Below are 18,446 nucleotides of genomic sequence, written 5' to 3' on the forward strand. Positions count from 1 at the left end.
ATTATATAAATATAATTTGTATGGGAGAAAATTTTAATGGTAGCATGAAATTATATAAAAATAATTATTTGAATAACCAAATAACGTAGCAACTAATTTCTTTTCCCTCTTAATCTCCATATTTAGCCGACAACGAAATGATAGATAGCCACTCTCTTTCATCCTGCATAGCTCCATCCGAGCGAAGCAAATCCGACGTCAAGACTCCAAACGACGACGAATCCAATCGACCTGTCCCCTCTCGCGATCCCGGCTTCGATCTCCCCCATCCGCCCCCCCAAATCCGATCCCGTTCTCCCTCTTGTTTCGATCGATTCCCGCCGCACGATGGCTCGCTACGGCGGATTTTAGGGATTGCAGGGTGAGGAAGTTGGGGGTCGGGCGGTGGGGATGGATTCCGATGAGGACATGCATGACGCGGTCGATCTCGAGTCGGTGGACGACGATTTCTACAGCGGGGAGACGGGGATGGACGGCGAGGACGGCGGTGCTGACTATAATTTCGTTGACCACGTGTTGGATGATTCCGAGGACATCACCTCGCGTCGCCAGCAGGTGATGGGATGGGAAAACGCTTGGTTCTTTTGCTTCTTTCCCTTTTTAGTGTCGTCGCTTAGTTGATTTTGGTGGTGATGCTGGTGGAAATCTTTGAGCCGAATTTGATGCGTGTAGGAACTGAATTGGCTGCTTTTGTGTGTTTTTATGGTAACGACAAGATCTTGTGCTGGTAAGGATTGGATTGGTGGCATGATCATAGCCTGGCCTAGGAATTGGTTAGTGTTACATGCCTATTGTAGGATTGTTCGTTTGGTGTCAGAAGGAAATATGCTTTACTCTTCTTTTCTTATTTATATGTGAGATGATTATGGTACAAACAATTTTCTTTCCTTTAATGCTGCATGGTTTTAAACATTTCACAGAGACATTCGTGTAAATATTGTATTATTGATATATCAGGTAAATGGGAATCATAGTGATCATGGCGTAACTTGTGTGTGTGTTTGTTTTTGCTCTGAAGTTTATCAGCATTAAACATGTGATACTCTTGTTCCTTAATATTATGTGTTCTATTTATATTGTATTCGCTCTACTCTTTCTGTTCCAGTATCATGCAAGAGATGTATCCTTGTAAATGTGAAAAATCTATAACCTTAGATGCTATAGTGGGTCAGACTTTTATCATTTCATCAGTTTAGTTCAAAAATGACTTGTGTGGTTTGCTTTCAAGCATAACTTCACGTGGATGATGGATTGTCTTTTGTTCGATGAGCGATTGTATTTCAAGTATAATAAAACACGTTGATACCATTGCTTCAAAATGCATCCAATCATATATTTACTGGGACCACCAACCTCCCTGGAACTGTAATTTGGGCTTTGGGTCCCAATTCATGGATTTTTATTTTTTCTTCTTGGATTCTGTTGTACAGGATCCAGAAGTTAGTGAACGAATTTTATCAATGCCATTTAGGTTTGTAAATACCTATGAAGCACGGGCATAAGGGAGACAGACACTGCTCTGTTCAAATATGCCTACATGACAAATCTTATAAACGTAAGCACAACACAGTCAATAGGGTAATTGTACACGAATGTTTTCGTTTGATACTGTGATTTAATACTTTATATAATATAAACAGTATGATTATGAATCATGATGTACAAAATTTATAAGAATCTAAAAAAATTACTAATTCTAGTAGCTAGTGGCCAGATGTTGGACCAGAATGTACCACGTATTGAGTGATATGCTACCCTGATCCTTCCTACATTAATGGAAAGAATAATAGAAAAAAAATAAAATCAAGAGAAAATGTGACATAGGTGACCTACAGTGGATAAATGTCTCTTCCTCATCTTTTTCCTTCATTGCTTAGGGGGGAGAGTTTGGACCTAAAATTGTATGCCAGAGACAAAGAAGAAGGGCCTTTGGACAAGACTGTCCAGTAATATAAAGCTTGAAATTGGCTGGTAAATGATGGTCTACTGTCTACTGGTTGGATTGATAGGAACCTTGCAGAATGGTGTTTTAAAACCTTTCTTGAAGCCTTATATATATATATATATATATATATATATATATATATATATATATATATATATATATATATATATATATATATATATATATATATATATATATATTACACTAAGGAGTTATAAAAAAATCTAAATCATGGTTTCATAGACTGGTTGGTCCGGTACATATTACTATGTATACCAGTCTGACCAAGGATCATTACCAGGCCGTATAACTGGGTACTGGTTGATATGCCAAACCAGAATTTTAGCTGTCTGACAAATTGCTGTAATAGTCTGGGACTTGAAAAAGTTGTGTGTTTATGTTAATATTGCATAATGATGTAACGTTGGGCTAATGTGAGGTGTTCATACGATGTTATATAATTATTAAGGTCACATTGGCTTATGTGAGGCATTCATATGACCATATGCGCATACATGGCTGCACAAACTGCTTTTTAGATCACATATTTTCCTTTGGTAATGTGTGCTGGAATAAATGATTCTCAGTAAATCTTTAGAAGTTTCAGAAGGTAATGCATTATAATTTATCATCTAATGTTGTTCTGCAATTTTCTGTATTCAGCAGAACTGTATCATATTGAGTGAGACTGATATTCGGCAGCTTCAGGAGGAAGATATCAATAGAGTATCTACTGTACTTTCAATACCAAGATATGCAGCATGCATTCTTCTTTGTCATTGTAATTGGTAAGGCAGTTTACTTCTGAAGTGGAGTTTCCTGTGCTTATGCTGTTCAAATATTTTCATACATTGCAGGCTCTCATATGTTTTTATTGCCATTACTCTAGACTTTGTAGTACAATAGAACCATGAACATGCATGAATGGAACTGTTAAACTATATGTTCCTTTTGTATTGCTCCAAGTTCTATGTTACTTCTCTGGTATTTGATACTGGAATTATTACTGAACTGTATTGTTCTGTGCTGCAATATGTTGGGCAATCTTTTTTATTCATATTTGTTCATTGCCTCTATTGATTTCTGGATTTCACACTGGATGACAATATAACTATACGCCCAATATATCTCAGTGTATGCCTGCAGAGGCTGGTACATGGTAATCTTTTGTTTGACTCAAGAACAGTTGGTATATTTTCGAATTTCCAGTAGTTTGAGCTTGTTTATTAAATTGAGATGATATTGAGGTTGCAATAGAATATTGATATGAAAATCTATTAAGGATGTTCTCACTGATTCTTTACAGGAACTATGACAAAATTGGTGATGTCCACGGAAGCAGTGATTTTGACAAGTGCACTTATTGCAGTTACTGCTAAGCTGCAACATGTTTGCCTGATTGTGTCCATTCGTTCACGTGACACAAATAACATTAACATAAATAAGTTTTTCTGAAACAAATTCGAGTTTAAGTCAACATTTTGTTGATCTGTAATAGTGATTACTCCAAACAGGTTCTCGTGCTATGATATGATTCTATTCGCTCTATTTATTATTTAGAATAATTAAGTTTATGATTCTGTTTGATCTATCTATTAGTTAAGAGTAATTAAATTTATATAATATTCCAGGTCAAGTTTTGGTTTGATGTTTCCTAATCTCATGCAATATCTTAATAGGTTATTATTCTGCATTGTAATTTGGATGTGTGCAGTATAGTGAAAACAAATAGTCAAGCTGTATGAACCTAATTAAATATCACATGATATAGGCAAAATATACAGAGATTCAGCTTTAAGAAATAGTCCAGAGTAAAATGAGGTTTTACAGGAATTAAGGTCTGAATTTCATCAGTGTTGGTATATGTTCAGTGGTTATGGGATTCAGTGCTTTATCCAAGTCATTCATTTATCTTTATGATCATAATTGTTTCTGTTCGGTACACTCTCTTGGCTTCTCCTCATTTATCATCTGTCTTTTATCTCCTGCCACATAATTATCATGACAAAATTGCATAATAGAATCAAGAAATCAATCTTATGTATTGTTAATATTAAGGGGATTGCTAGATTACAAAACAAGGTATAAAAATCTACCATATAAAATTTTAAAGAAAATTTGTTTGTGCATAATCTAATGCTCTCTGGTTGATCGTAATGCTTTACTGCAAACTTGCAAAGAAGGATCTATGGTATCTTAATTATGATGTTATTTATTTTTTGCAAAATTTGTTGCTCTATTTGTCTGTTTTGGCACCAATCACGTCATTCATGCACTAGTTATTTAAAAATTTGTTTATTTAACATTGTTTTCCACTACCAGTGACCTCTTTCTTATCCTTGTGGTGATGATTTGATTTATATATTTGATCGAGTATGCAGGAGTATTAGTAGGGTGCATGATGAGTGGTTTGCAGATGAAGAGCATGTTCGGAAGGCTGTTGGTTTGTTGGAGACAGTGGTGAAAATGCGAAATGGTCCAGAAGTAAGTCAGTTTTGTATTAGTAATCCCTTTTTTGGGTGATTTTGGGCCTGAGGTGGAGTTATTGTTTTCTTAATTTTGATTAATTTATCTTGTGGTCTAACTTTGTTTGTGGCAGCTAAATTGTGGGATTTGTTTTGATAACTATCCTCGTGACATGATGAGTTCTGCATCATGTGGTCATCCTTTTTGTGGGGCTTGTTGGAGAGGTTTGTTATTTTGATTTCAACTATTATCATAATTCATAACTTTATAAACAATTCATGTGGTGTTTGATGGGACTGGCTTTGCCTCACTTAGCAGTTGGCAAATATGTTTTTGTGACAAATGATTGAGAAGTGTGATTTTCCGATCTTAGTGTCCCCTTGATAGTGAACTGGTTTTTTGCCTTTTCAAGGACTGCATCTTCTATAATACATTTTTGATAGCTTCTTTAAGTCTAATTCTGTCAGACCTTTTTCTGCATTCTAAGTCGATCAATTATACTTAAAGAATCATAGATCTGCACTATCTCCATTTGATGGAAGCTTACCTTATGACAGAACACTGGCTTAGAGGCTTTTTGAAGCTTAGATACTTCATTGTGATTCATTCTTGATTCAAGTTTTGAAGGATGTTTATGTTCTTTTCGCAGGTTACATTAGTACATCTATTAGTGATGGCCCTGGATGCTTAATGTTGCGATGCCCTGATCCTTCTTGTGGTGCTGCTGTTGGACAAAATATGATTGATGTATTGACTACTGATGAGGATAAAGAAAAGTACTCACGTTATCTTCTTAGATCTTATGTTGAAGATAATAAAAAGGTTTGTGTGGGACTTATTTGAGGTTTATTGAATCATATTTAGTTTCATTTCTTTCTTGTATAGTTAATGTCTGTAACTTTAAGTAGAAAGACTAGTGTAGCTGTCTGTCTACTAGTTGTTTTTTTTTTAATTTCTTTATTTTCTTCTTCAGATGAAATGGTGTCCTGCCCCTGGTTGTGAGTTTGCTGTGGAATTTGTTATGGGCAGTGGAAGTTATGATGTTTGTTGCAGCTGTTCATATAACTTTTGTTGGAATGTGAGTATATCTTGAGGAACAATGAATCCTAATATAATTATGCTTATTTCAATCCATACTCTAAGTTGTTCAATAAAAAATTTTTGCAGTGTACTGAGGAAGCTCATAGGCCAGTTGATTGTGTTACAGTAGCAAAGTGGATTCTGAAGAACTGTGCTGAATCTGAAAATATGAACTGGTACAGTATAAGATGGATAATTGTCATTTCGTATATGTTACTTTTACTGCTAACTCTGTAGCTGTGGAACTCGTCTTATTTTAGTTCGTAGATTTCAGTTTCTTGAACTTAAACCTTGGATTTAGTCTAATATTAGTTATGCATTTAAGCATCCACTGCTAATGTAGATACACAACTAATGCATGCTTTATAGGTTTTATTACACATTTTCTTGTAACCTGAAATGGCATGATTTAGGAAACTGGCATGATCAAGAGAGCATTTTTTGAAGTTTTTAGCAATTATAGGAATATTGTTAATCAAGCCCTGTGAGTCTTATGCTTCACAGGACTATTTTAATGGAGAAAATCTTATGTCCTATTTGGTAGCATTTGTTTCCTTTTCAATAGTTATAGTTCTGCTACATTTTTGCTTCAGATTACTGATGTTAGTTCAGGACTAATGCTGAAGCTTTGCTTTTGTGTATTATTTCAAGTTTCCAAAATAGGATTTTATATGACATCTTGATAAATTGTCTTCACCTCTAAATCTAGATTTTCTAATAAATTGTGAAGGCCAAATTGGTATGTTGTGTTCTCTATTTTTTAACAAATAAATATTTTCTTCATTTGTTCTGAGATTATTTGGATTTGATGGTTATTGAAGATGATGTTGCATGGTTTTCATGTTTAACTAAGAAATGCTGGCTTATGAAAATCTGTTATAGTTTATGTATAACATTGATCTTTTTTGGCTGTATCTTAGAAATAAGTCTGTTGTTTATGAACCTTATCAGAACTCTCATTATGACCATTCTATAGATTTCAGATTAGTTCCTCATATTCCCGAGGCCATTGGAATTACATAGAAGTATTGAAGTTTTAATGATAATGAACATAATCATGTGCTAATCATATTTCTTTGACTTTATGTCCAGGATATTAGCAAACTCAAAACCTTGTCCAAGGTGCAAACGTCCAATTGAGAAAAACCAAGGATGCATGCATATAACATGCACACCTCCTTGTAAATTTGAATTTTGCTGGTATTAGATCTTTACTTTATTAATATTCTTTAGAGATTTTTTTTCTAATTTCTGCAACTTTTGTGTTCCTTGATTGTTCTTGCAGGTTATGTCTTGGACCATGGTCAGAACATGGTGAGAGAACTGGTGGTTTCTATGCTTGTAATCGCTATGAAGCAGGAAAACAGGAAGGAGCGGTATGATTAGATGTCTCTAATATTACAGAATGTGAAGGATTCTACAATGTTAAGCCTCATACTTGTCCTTTTTATCAATTTATAAATTCTGGCAGTATGATGAATCTGAAAGGAGGAGAGAAATGGCTAAAAACTCTCTTGAGAAATATACACATTATTACGAAAGATGGGCTACCAATCAATCGGTACGCAAATTCAACTCTTCCACCTGTTTCATTAGAATGGATTTTAGATTTGTTGTCTTTGTTGATAGGATCTATGAATCTCTGATACTGTAATGATTTGTGCTTTGATTTTGGGGACCATACAGTGCTTATAAGTGGCTGATATTAGAAAGCTGCTTTCTGAAAGTCACTTTAAAAAGTAATGCTACTTAACCATGAAAACAGTAAAAAGGACAGCATTTAGTTCAATTCTTTCTGTGCTTGTGGTTGTTCAGGTGACCAGTGGATCATCGGTAGATTGATGATTGTTGGAGAACGCCTAGTTGTTGGGCTATCACTACTTGGTTGATTGCTGGCCATCTTGGGGGTTGACAGCAAGCTTGTTGGTTTTTGAAACTTTTTTTTGTTGGCTTTCACATAGTTGGGGAAAAATTTCCTGATTGACGTGATTGTTTGTTATGTCTGCTTATTTGGGCTGCTTTATTTGTTTGCAGAATGGGCAATCTCGAAGTCATGTGTGTATGTTCATAAACACATGCATGCAGTATGCCTCATGCTGGATCATTATCCCAACAATGAGAGCCTCCAATTTCCTTCATTTCACTGTTAAGTCTGGCTCAAGGCCTGATAATCCGATCTAGAAGACATCCTATTGTATAAAGATAAAATTAAATGCGGTATTTTGACCTCAAAGTTGTTACGTCATCCAAACAAAATGGAAGGATGAAAAGGTGGGTTGGGTTGGTTCCTTTTGACATTCACTATATTTTAACTAGGCTCAACCCTAATCTGGCCAGGCATGAGGAGATCTAATTTGTTGTAATGAGATAGCCAATTACCGAAGTTATCTACACAAGAAGCTAATCTCTCAACTTAACAGTTTGCTTGAAAGTTATATGTGCTTTGCATGTTTGGTGTGTTTGGAAGGTTGAGGAAGATCTTTGGTTTCCTAGATGTGTTGTATCTGCTTAGTGCTTACTTTAGTTGCTTTATTTGTATCCTAAGAAGTAGTGGTAGAATTTAGCAGTCTGTCAATTGTATGTATTTGAAAATTGAAATTCAGTGATTAGAGTTGATCCACAGCCAAATATTAATTTGTTCCGGAGGAGTAAATCTATCATTGTTTTCATTCTTTTACCACTTGATGCATAGGGAAATGAGTATGTTTATACTCTGAAGAATGGAGAACAACATAACTGAGCTGGGTCATTGATTTTAAACAATCCCCCATTTATTAGGCATATTAATCCCTGCCCCTTGTGCCCAAATGATTAAATTCTAACTGGACATGTACACGTATGGTTCTCTTCCTGCACACTTGCAGTCCTTGATGCATTCTTAAAGATTTGTCTTCGTTTATTTGACTTTCTTTTTTCTTCTTCTCAAGCAATCTTGTAACTAATGTGGAATTATGAAAGATGTAGTCACTTGACAACATATGACATTTATAAAATATCCCTAAATTAATAAAATTTTGTATATTGGAAATACATTACAAATTGTTTCTTCTGTGTGTGAACTTTCTCTGAGTTCAAATGGTTGAAGCTTGATTTGACCTTAATGCAAGAACATCATTGTTAAACCAGAAGCTCCGATACTAATATGAAATAAGATAAATTCATAATGAGCAAAGAAAGTTTTTGTTTTAAATTTGAGAATATAGGAAGGAAAAGAGAGAGGAAGGGAATGATAACAATCATTAAAGATAATAAGAGTATAAACATTGCAAGATACCCTATAAACTAAAAAGACAATATTCAAACAAGAAATAAAGAAATGTGTTCCCCTATCATATATATTCTAGTCAGCATATGCTGATTTGACCAGAATTTAATTCGTTGGTCTATAAGACTTATCTCCAATATTCATCCAGCCCAGGAAGCTTTTCTTTGAGAATTTAAAATGGGATAGCCTTTTTACTTGTCTTTTGTTTTGGTTTCCTCTCATCTTATTGCAATTGTTATTATTAAATGTGTGTTCTCTCTATATGTTGAAGTTTTCATTTGCTGATGCTCCTGACGATTTACATTATTTTCCCTTTTTATTTTTTCACTATTTTTTCTGAACATTGTAACTTTGGTTTCTTTCATAATTTTGTCTTGTTTGATGTATACATGTTTATTATATGATTGCTAGATAGGCGCATTCTTGTTCATTAGGATTATTTTATGTATCTCTCATCCATTCCACTAGTTACATTGGCTGTTCCTATAAGAAAATTGATATTGTTCATATTTGAATGAATATTATGTTCTATAACTTGCAGTCGAGGCATAAGGCACGTGCAGACCTACAAAGTATGCAAACTGAGAAGGTATGGAGCTGTCTAAAAAATTCTTTTTGTTAGGTCAACAATAGTCTATGGCATTGGTTGGCTTATAAAAGTTTGACAATACCAGTCTTCATAAATGATCTTTGTCTGTATGAAGTTAACATCAGGGGTCATCTTTATTTCCTAATACATATTAATTGATAAAAAATGCCAAACTACTTGGCTTTGACTATTCCCCTTATTAAATACAAAAACAATCAGTTATGAGACTCTGTAAGATGTCCACCTTGTGGTTTCTTCTTCTGATTTTGCAGCTTCAGAAGCTAAGTGACATGCAAAGCCAACCAGAGTCCCAACTCAAGTTTATAATAGAAGCTTGGTCACAGGTTAGCTTTATGCTTGTAACACTAATGTAATTGTAAGTGGCAAGATGCTATTTATAGTTTTGGTATAGTGTCAATCTTCTTCCTAAGATGTATTAGCATTTCAATATGCAGATTGTGGAGTGCAGGCGGGTATTAAAGTGGACATATGCCTATGGTTATTACCTTCCAGAGCAAGAACATGCCAAGAGACAGTTCTTTGAGTATTTGCAAGGTTCATACTAGATTCTTTTTTAATGTACCCTTGGATGGCAAAGTCTTGGAATGGGGAAGTTTTTACCCACACAGTCCTGATCCCCTGATTTTTTAATATTGAACCACTCCTGGACCATATAAAAACTGATTGTATCCATTCTTAACCATCCACTTTGATATGAATAGTCTATGAGATACATGTAACATTATTAAAATATGCTTTAGTCATGTTTGCAAAATTTATAGGAAATTACCTACATGAAAATATTGTGATTGGTTTTTTCATGGGGCCAGGGTGAGTAGGGATGAAGCAGGATGGGTAATACCTTCTTCACCAAGTCCTGATTGGTTTTTGAAAATTGTAACCCGACTCTACCCTATTCCTTGGTCAAAGCTGGTCAAACTCGATGCAAATGGGCCTGGTTGGACCAATGTACCATGAGTCCTGTTTGAAGTTGCATCTTAGCTGTGGATTACATGCATTTTATTACTAAAATCCTCATGATCCATTCTCAGGTGAAGCTGAGTCTGGGTTAGAACGCCTTCATCAATGTGCAGAGAAGGAACTCCAAGTCTATCTTGATGCCGAAGGTCCTATGAGCGATTTTAATGACTTCCGTACAAAGTTAGCTGGGTTGACCAGGTAGCTTCATCCCACATATCTCGAAAAAGGTTATTTAGGGGGCCAAAATCATATATGAAATATTTCAAGGGTTTATTTGGTTTCTCACAATTGATGTGTGGAAACCAGAAATGGAGGCCCTTCATGTCAGGTCTGGTCAGAGGTGACACCACCCCTGAAAAATTAAAGGGATTATTTGGTCTACCTAAATATTAGTGTTTGTAAGGTTTTTGCCCGTAGCTCAGTAGGCGACCTTTATAATACGGTGTCTTTGGGAACAAAGGACATTTGTTTTTCTATTTGGCTGATTTTTAGTTGTATTTTATTCAACCTTTTCATAGCTGTGTGAAAATAACTGACTAAGCTTGTAAATTAGTTGACAGCAGGGCTACCAGCGATGGAGAAAATTTTAAGCTTTGAAGTAGAAGTACAAAGCTTCGTAGGGATGAAATAACCAAAGAAACTTCTGACTTGTGGCAATTAGCAAGAACAGCTTAGAGTTTAGATTGTCTTGTTAAAACATAAGGATTGTTTTGGTTGTGTATAAGAAAATGAAAGATTTTGGTAGGTGCTATGATTCATGAAATAGAGATCTGTAGAGGTGCCACTGATGTAACTTAGTCTATCTTTATTAGTCAGTAAGCAGGGGAAGAAATTAGAAAGCGTAGATTCTGATTATCAAGATATGGCAAAGCCCTTTAGCAATATTTTTGCTGCACTAGGATGTTCAGTGAAGTTGTACAAAATTCCAGTTTATTTGTGAAAGGGTCAACAATGCCACCAATTTTCAGTTACGGCTTGTGTTTTTGGCTGTTGGGCAATGGTGGCTTTTGCACTGAATAACCTATATCCTTCCCTCAAATTTCTTTTTGATCTATTTCTGGCTTTATGTGATTATATCAACCAATAATTTGGAGATTTTGCAATTAACCCTAAAGGAGAGGGATGCAGCATTATTCTGTATTCAGAATGCAATTTTTTACTTTACTTTTGGATCTGTTGTCTTGATTTTAGGTTGTACAATTTTTTTTCTTCTATAGACTATATATCGATAACTAGTATTTTGTTAATTTAGCCATACAACATGATAGATTCACTTCCAACAGTGTTAATGATGCACTACTTTAAGTCAATTAACCTGTCAAATATACATATATTAGTTCTTTGCTCTCATTTTCTTGTTAAAATTCTTAAAAACTCATCGTGACATTTGCTATTTAAGTGTTAGATCAGTTTGGGAAGCCTGAAGTTTGAGTATGACTTTTATGGTACTATTGCGCTTTGGTTGTTATCATTTATCACATTAAATTTGGTGAATTGATGAATATTTTCTCTGTGATGCTCATTGCTCACTGCACTGGTTCACTTGCAATAGATTATTTAGGTAACTGAGACTGTTGTATATAACATCAACCACCTCTGTATGACATTTAAACATTTTGAACTTTTGCTTCGTCTATGATATACTGAGATTTGGAAGTTTCTGTTGTCGCAAGTGGGACTGCTTCATTTTCAACCAATACTTGTCAACTGACTTACCAGCATTGCCTAACCAATTTGTTTTTGGTGATTTTTGTTTTGGTTATGCTAAGGTGGGATTGGTTGGCATCAAACCAATACTTGTCAAACGACTTTCCAACCTTACAAACTTCATTTGGAGTCATTGGCGTCTCATGCTTATGAACAAGTGGAACTTTCCAGATAGTGATTTTTAAACATATCTTTATGGACTTGTTTCATTGCAGTGTGAATTAGGTCTTAACGTGGCAATGTACCTAATAAAAAAAAACAAGTTACCTGATTGTTGTAATGTCTCCTTGGTTGAACTTGGGTGGAGAAAGTTTGTCTACATATGCAAGGATCTGATTTAGATCTGATCTGACCTGTTGCAACCAATCATACACTTGTTGTCTTTAAGGCACTTTCCCATGCCAAAATTATTATTAAACAGACACTTCCAATTACTGTATACATGAAGATGTTTCTTGTTCTCTTTTGTGTTCAGAAGACGTCTTCTTTTCTCTGTTCAGAAGTCAGTTCTTAATTAATAGAACTGATTTATGGACATATGCACTTACTGTAGACATCTTCTTTTCTCTGTTCCAATTACTGTATACATGAATTCCTTTCTCTATGAATGGTTAAGAAGATTTACTTCTGTGCAAATTGAGCTTTGACATATACACTTTGTAATTCACTAAAGTTCTTGATTTCTCGTTCTTTTTAGAATGAATATTGACAAGCTGAATTCCTTTCTCTGCCGATATGGCTTAGAAGATTTACTTCGATGCAATCAAGTCGTGACAGGTGTAATTTGTAATTACAGCAAAATCCTTGATGTCTCAGTCTTATAGAATGAGGATAGTGAAGTGCCCACAAAATCTGGCAGTTATTTGGCTGACTGAAATGCAAAATTTTCATCTTTTATACATAACATTTGTGTTTACCATCATTTTGCTACATACATAGTGAGGCTCTCCTCTCTAGCTACTGAATAGTATGCATTCACCCTTGCTTTAATTTGTTATTGGCAATTTGGAATATTGATTATGATCATTGGCACTATCTTCATTCATATTTATGTTTGTTCTGCATCAGTGTGACTAGGAACTATTTTGAGAATCTTGTTCGAGCCCTGGAGACTGGATTGAAGGATGTGGGTTCTTCCAGCAACCAAACCACATGCAGCAGGAGTTCAAGCTCCAAGATGTTGGACAACAAAAACAAGGGTGGAAAGATCAAAGCAGCTGGGACCAGCTGTGGATTAGGAGCTCCTAGCCGCAGCCTGGATGACAGCAATCTCTGGTCTTGCGACCGCTGCACCTACGCCAATCCCAGGTCCACTAGGTCATGCCAGATGTGCGAGTATCGCAGGTAGTAAAGTGCAGATACTCCTGCAATATGTGTAAAGTTTGCCCCTGAACCTGTTTCAGTGGCTTGTGTTGATAGAAAACACTCCTGTGATGCCAGCAAGAAGGTATTTGATCATCATAGGTTATAACTTGCCATGGAAGAGGGGAAAGTAGCATGCATGCCGAGAGAGAGAGAGAGAGAGTCATGTAAGTCATGTAATCGATATTTGTTCTCTGTTTGTATATATTAAAGTATTAAACAACTGTATGTTCTATGAAGCATAGTTCAGCATGGCCAGGTGTCCTTATGGTTGTTTTTGGCAATCTGTTGCTCAAAGATTGAGATGTCACGAGCAGTGGGATCTTATTTGCCAAATTGAATGCATATGATGCATCGCTCCTACCAATCTGTAAATAATTTCAATTTCAGGTTATTGCTCATTGACATGCTTCTCTTGCTATATATAACCTCCTGCTTCAAAATAATATTATTCAGGTGTTTTAGTAGCATTTCACACTGTTTCTTCCCCTTCTTTTGCAATTTGCAGAGCTCAACATTACCAAGATGAAGCCATCATTGCAGAATTTGCTAGGCCCAGCAGGAACTCAGAATAAGGATACAAAGATCTTACAATCAGGTATTCCTCTTTCTCAAATGAGATGTTTGTTATTGAAAAGGTTGAATGGTTCACATTGGACACATGACGAATTATTTTTTATTCATTGAAACCAATTGTTTATACGTTGATAGGATGTCACAAGTCTTTAACAGTACATCATAAGGTTCTGCGTCTCAATTCTGTTTTTGTCATTTATATTCTATTCATAGATCCATGCAATCACTAATTTTCTTTTCCTACTTGCGTAGGTCTTTATTGATTTTGTAGTTAACTATATATATGTTGCTTTCAAGTATGCAAAAGGAATAAGAATTTAACTGGATATATTAGTTTATTTCATTTAACATGAAGCCACAATTAGCAGTAGATATCACTCGTCATTCCCGTTAAATACAAGTAGCAATGGCTTAAACATTCACCACCCTTACAAGTCAGTGTAGTTGTTGTGCTATGTCTATTTTACTGTCTGTCTGTTTGCATATCCGTACGTTTCGCCATTGGGAAACATGATTTGTTTCTTTACACCCATCGTATTCATACATCATCAACTAATATCTCAAATTGAGAACGTCATTGTTCGTCATGGTGTTAAATAGCTGCACTACACAATGCGTTCGGAGACGACAACACAAGAATGCACGCATGAGAGCCGAGAACAAGTGCACCTGTCGATCCGAAGAAAGACAATCCGATAAGAAGACGACGAACAACGTCGACTCGAAAAAGAATTCATTCGACTGCAATCAGAAGTTGTGCTGCAGGAACAGATCCTGCTGTGGTGATGCTGGTCCGATCTCTTCCTCCAAGCACCTCAAGCCATCTCCCGCTCCTCCGTTTCCCAGACTCCTCCCCTCCGAGTTCTTCCCTTCCGTGGCGTCGCCTTCCGATCTCCTCTGCGACGAGGTCACGCTGGGGAACGTGATCCATGAAGGTGCTCTGTACTCCAACAACTGGTCGTCGGCGTCGGTTGTGTCGTTCTCCGAGCACGACTGGTTCGAAGACCTCTGTGATCCCCTCTTGTGCAGCCGACTGCTCCCCAAGACCACCTCCGTCGGCAATATCGGCTGCTCGTTGCATGGGCTGCCCATCAGCAGCGCCAGAGCTCTCTCCAAGGCCGTCGTCACCTTGTCCATCGACGGCCGGTCCTTCCCCCGCATCCTGACGCACTTGCACGCCGTGGCGGCGATCTTCTTCAGAGCCTCCGGTTCGGCAGGAGGTTTCAGCGCCGGATCCAGGATGGCCGAAACGTCACCAGCCTTGATCAGCGGAACCGCCCATTCCACGATGTTTCCTTCTTCGAACTGCATGTCGATCGCCTTTCTACCGCTCAAGATCTCCAGAAGCAGAACCCCGAAGCTGTACACATCCGATTTGGTGGTCAAGTAATGAAGCCTGTAGTATTCGGGGTCGAGGTAGCCAAGAGTACCGGCCGGAGGCTCGGACAAGGGCGAGCTGCTGTCCGCCGGCCCCAACAAGGACAGACCAAAATCTGCAACTCGAGCGTTGTGCTCCTCGTCGATGAGAATGTTGGACGACTTGATGTCCCTGTGGATCACAGGCGGGCAAGCGTACCCATGCAGGTATTCGATCCCCCTCGCAGCTTGGACGGCAATGGTGACCCTGCGAACCCAGTCCAGCCGCCGTTTCAGGCTTGCATCCTTGCCATGAAGGTGCTGGTACAAGGATCCATGGGCCATGAACTCGTACACCAGCAGCCTCTCGCCACCTTCCTCGCAGTACCCAAGAAGGTTGAGCAAGTGCGCGTGGTTCAGCCTGGAGAGCAGGTCGAGCTCGGTGTGGAATTCCTTGGTGTTCTTCTTCACGTCCGACGCTTTGGTGGCCCTCTTCACTGCAACCACCGTCCCATCTCTCAACACCCCTTTGAAGACACACGAGAAGCTGCCCTTCCCCACGAGGGATTCCTCGCCGAATCCGCCGGTCGCCTTCTCCAGCTCTTCGTAGGTGAACGTCTGTGCTCTCCTAATCTTTAGCTCCTCCAGGTCCGGTCGCACCTTCACCGGCTCCTTGTGGAACGAGTATGCCCTGGTCTTCAACGCAGTCAGGTCAGGCTCCGAACACGAGCAGCTCCGTAGCCGGCGGCGAACGCAGAGGCACGCGACCAAAGATACCGAGCTCGCGAAGACGATGGCGAAGGCGAGCTCCGCGACGAAGATCGGCATCTGGAGAGAAAGCAGCCCGTGGCTCCGGGGCCTCTGCTCTGACGAGCAGGAGGAGGAGCAATCCGCTGAGGCACAGCTGGAACAGTTGAACTCACAACCACGGTCGGACGTCGAGTTGCAGGGCGTAGACTGATACGTCCCTTCGGGACAGCCGACGCTGCACGGCAAGCAAACTCTGGAATTCGCTGGCTTGCAGACTTTGCCCCCCAAGCTTGCATGGATGAACTCGTAGTATCCCGGGCCGCAAGGATTGGAGGCGCAGATCCCAGGGGAGACCGCCATCGGTATCGACCAGGGGCCGCCTGTGCCCCAGCACTGCGGCCGAAGTGACGCCTCCGCAATCACACCGCAGGTGAAGTAGTCCCCTGCTGCGAGCTCGTACACCCTCGTATCCTTGGGTGGGGGCACGCTGTTCTGAAGCTTGAAGCCCCAGCACACCACCTTGCGATCTAAGCTCTTGATGCCGCAAGCATGGAACCTGCCGCCGGCGACCGACACCATGGGATCCATGGGAACCATGTTGACATCTCCCTGGCCTAAGATGTCCGAAGAAGACTGCTGCATTTCCAAGCTCCTTCCCCAGCAGAAGACCTGGGAGTTCTGCAGAACCCCGCAGACATGGAATCCACCAGCCGAAATGGATCGGAACCTCAGGTTCCTCGGAGTGAGGCTGATGACGCTGCTCCCGGTCTCGTCGCCCCAGCAGAAGGCCGTCCGGTTGCCGGCAAACATCCCACAGTTGAACACCGAGCCGGCAGTGATCGACACAATGGGGCCACTGAACTCGTGGGAGGCGGTCATGTTGTAGCCCCAGCAGTCAATCAAGGAGACGCCTCTTTGCTCTCCTTTGCTCGGCCTGCGGAGGGCACAGAGGTGGTCATCACCGGCGCTGATCTCCGAGTAGGCCGCGCCTTCCACCATGGGCTGCGGCACCCCCATCTTGACGTAGATGTTGCTCCCCCAGCAGTAGGGTTGGTAGGCATCCAAAAGGAGCCCACAGACGAATCCATCACCGGCCGTGAGACCCAGGAGGGGGAGCCTAATAGGAGCACCATAGACGATGGAAGCATCAGCACCGAAGCAGGAGACCATGTGAGACCCATCTGAGCTTAGACCACAGAAGACTGGTCCATTCTCACCGTAAGAGACAGCGATGGAGGACATTGATCCGAGGCCGGAGACCCCCACATAAATTGAGCCACAAACGATCACCAAAACTGCAGCTTGAACGAGAAATCCAGGCCTAACGCTGTTCATCTTTCTCACGCTCCGCTCTACCTTACCAAAAATCAAGCCTTTATCACCCAAAAGGATGACCAGAACAGCTTTGAATCATTTGCAGAGTGAGAATTACACTAGAGGGAAGAGACCGCAGGTCAATCAGACATTCCTTCTCTTTGATCATCCAGAAAACAAAGAGGACTCGGTAGAAAAGCACGGTGATCTCAGAACAGAGATGGAACTTGATCCGAACCTGGAATCCGGAACTTGTGATGGGAAGATAACTTGCAAGATGAAGCCTTTTACCCAGAAACCCACTGAGAATCTACGAACGGTCTGAGCCAAAAAAATGGAAGGAAGCCGTGCGGTGCATCCACAACCAGCACAAAACCTCAGCTTTCCTTGCATTCAACTCCACGCAAAATAACTTCTCCCCCTTCACAAAAGACTCGCAATAACGAGGCAGTGGAGAAAGAAGCTGTTGAGAAGGGAACCTACCCCATGAGCAGTTAGTTCCCTTGGTGGCTCCTCCTGCTCTTTGGTCTGGAGCTTTGCTGTGGGCAACATCACAGGGGGGTAAGCTGGAAAGAAACAAGCTGAAACACGTACAGAGAAGGAGAGGTAATGCGGATGGGAGCATTGAATGCAATAAATTTTAGTTCCTGGTTGGAGGCATGTGTAGGTGAGAATTTTAATGAGAAGTAAATGCAATATGTTTCCATGCCTGGATCTCTGCACACTTGTCCATCAATTCAAATTCCTCTGCAAGATGAGTGCCTCCTTCCTCTCCTTTGCTTCGCTTTGCTATCTGCATCACTGGTTGTGTTTGTCTGAATAGGATTCTTGTTTTAGCAGCACCTGTGTGGGTAGTAGTAGTAGTAGACTAGCAGTGCCAAGTGAACAGTGAAAGATATATCTACACAGGCTAGTGTTGCTAATTAATGGTGGTCTTAGTTCATTTGTATTGACAAAAAATAAATTATATGCTTGGAAAAACTACTCATGCTTGATAGCCAATCAATATGATGGGTCTGATGTCCAAGGTTGCTTATTTGCCTTTCCATTGGCAG

The 18,446-nt window shown here is 39.4% G+C and overlaps 2 protein-coding genes across 5 annotated transcripts; one reads left to right on the forward strand and one right to left on the reverse strand.

The window, feature by feature from the left end:
* Window positions 1-146: 146 nt before the first annotated feature.
* Window positions 147-18,144, forward strand: LOC135582401 (probable E3 ubiquitin-protein ligase ARI8). 4 transcript variants are annotated; one of them, XR_010479183.1, is made up of 18 exons: window positions 147-555; window positions 2,609-2,733; window positions 4,327-4,429; window positions 4,545-4,635; window positions 5,061-5,233; window positions 5,385-5,489; window positions 5,579-5,667; window positions 6,584-6,691; window positions 6,777-6,867; window positions 6,963-7,052; window positions 9,298-9,345; window positions 9,618-9,689; window positions 9,801-9,900; window positions 10,398-10,524; window positions 13,102-13,562; window positions 13,641-13,785; window positions 13,904-13,993; window positions 14,572-18,144. XR_010479183.1 is itself a non-coding variant. In XM_065082278.1 (15 exons), the coding sequence occupies exons 1-15, from the start codon at window positions 391-393 to the stop codon at window positions 13,379-13,381; spliced, it is 1,767 nt and encodes a 588-aa protein (XP_064938350.1). In that variant the 5' UTR covers window positions 147-390; the 3' UTR covers window positions 13,382-13,647. The 4 variants fall into 4 exon arrangements, 2 of the variants coding, with proteins under 2 accessions (XP_064938350.1, XP_064938351.1); XR_010479184.1 differs by having other exon boundaries at window positions 13,646-13,785; XM_065082278.1 differs by lacking the exons at window positions 13,904-13,993; window positions 14,572-18,144 and having other exon boundaries at window positions 13,102-13,647.
* Window positions 14,528-17,412, reverse strand: LOC135592672 (serine/threonine-protein kinase-like protein CR4). The gene has a single exon (XM_065082277.1). It carries the CDS (start codon window positions 17,410-17,412, stop codon window positions 14,719-14,721), a length of 2,694 nt encoding a protein of 897 aa, XP_064938349.1. The 3' UTR covers window positions 14,528-14,718.
* Window positions 18,145-18,446: the final 302 nt, after the last annotated feature.

The sequence above is a fragment of the Musa acuminata genome, chromosome BXJ1-9 (genome assembly GCF_036884655.1).
Source record: "Musa acuminata AAA Group cultivar baxijiao chromosome BXJ1-9, Cavendish_Baxijiao_AAA, whole genome shotgun sequence".
NCBI lineage: Eukaryota > Viridiplantae > Streptophyta > Magnoliopsida > Zingiberales > Musaceae > Musa > Musa acuminata.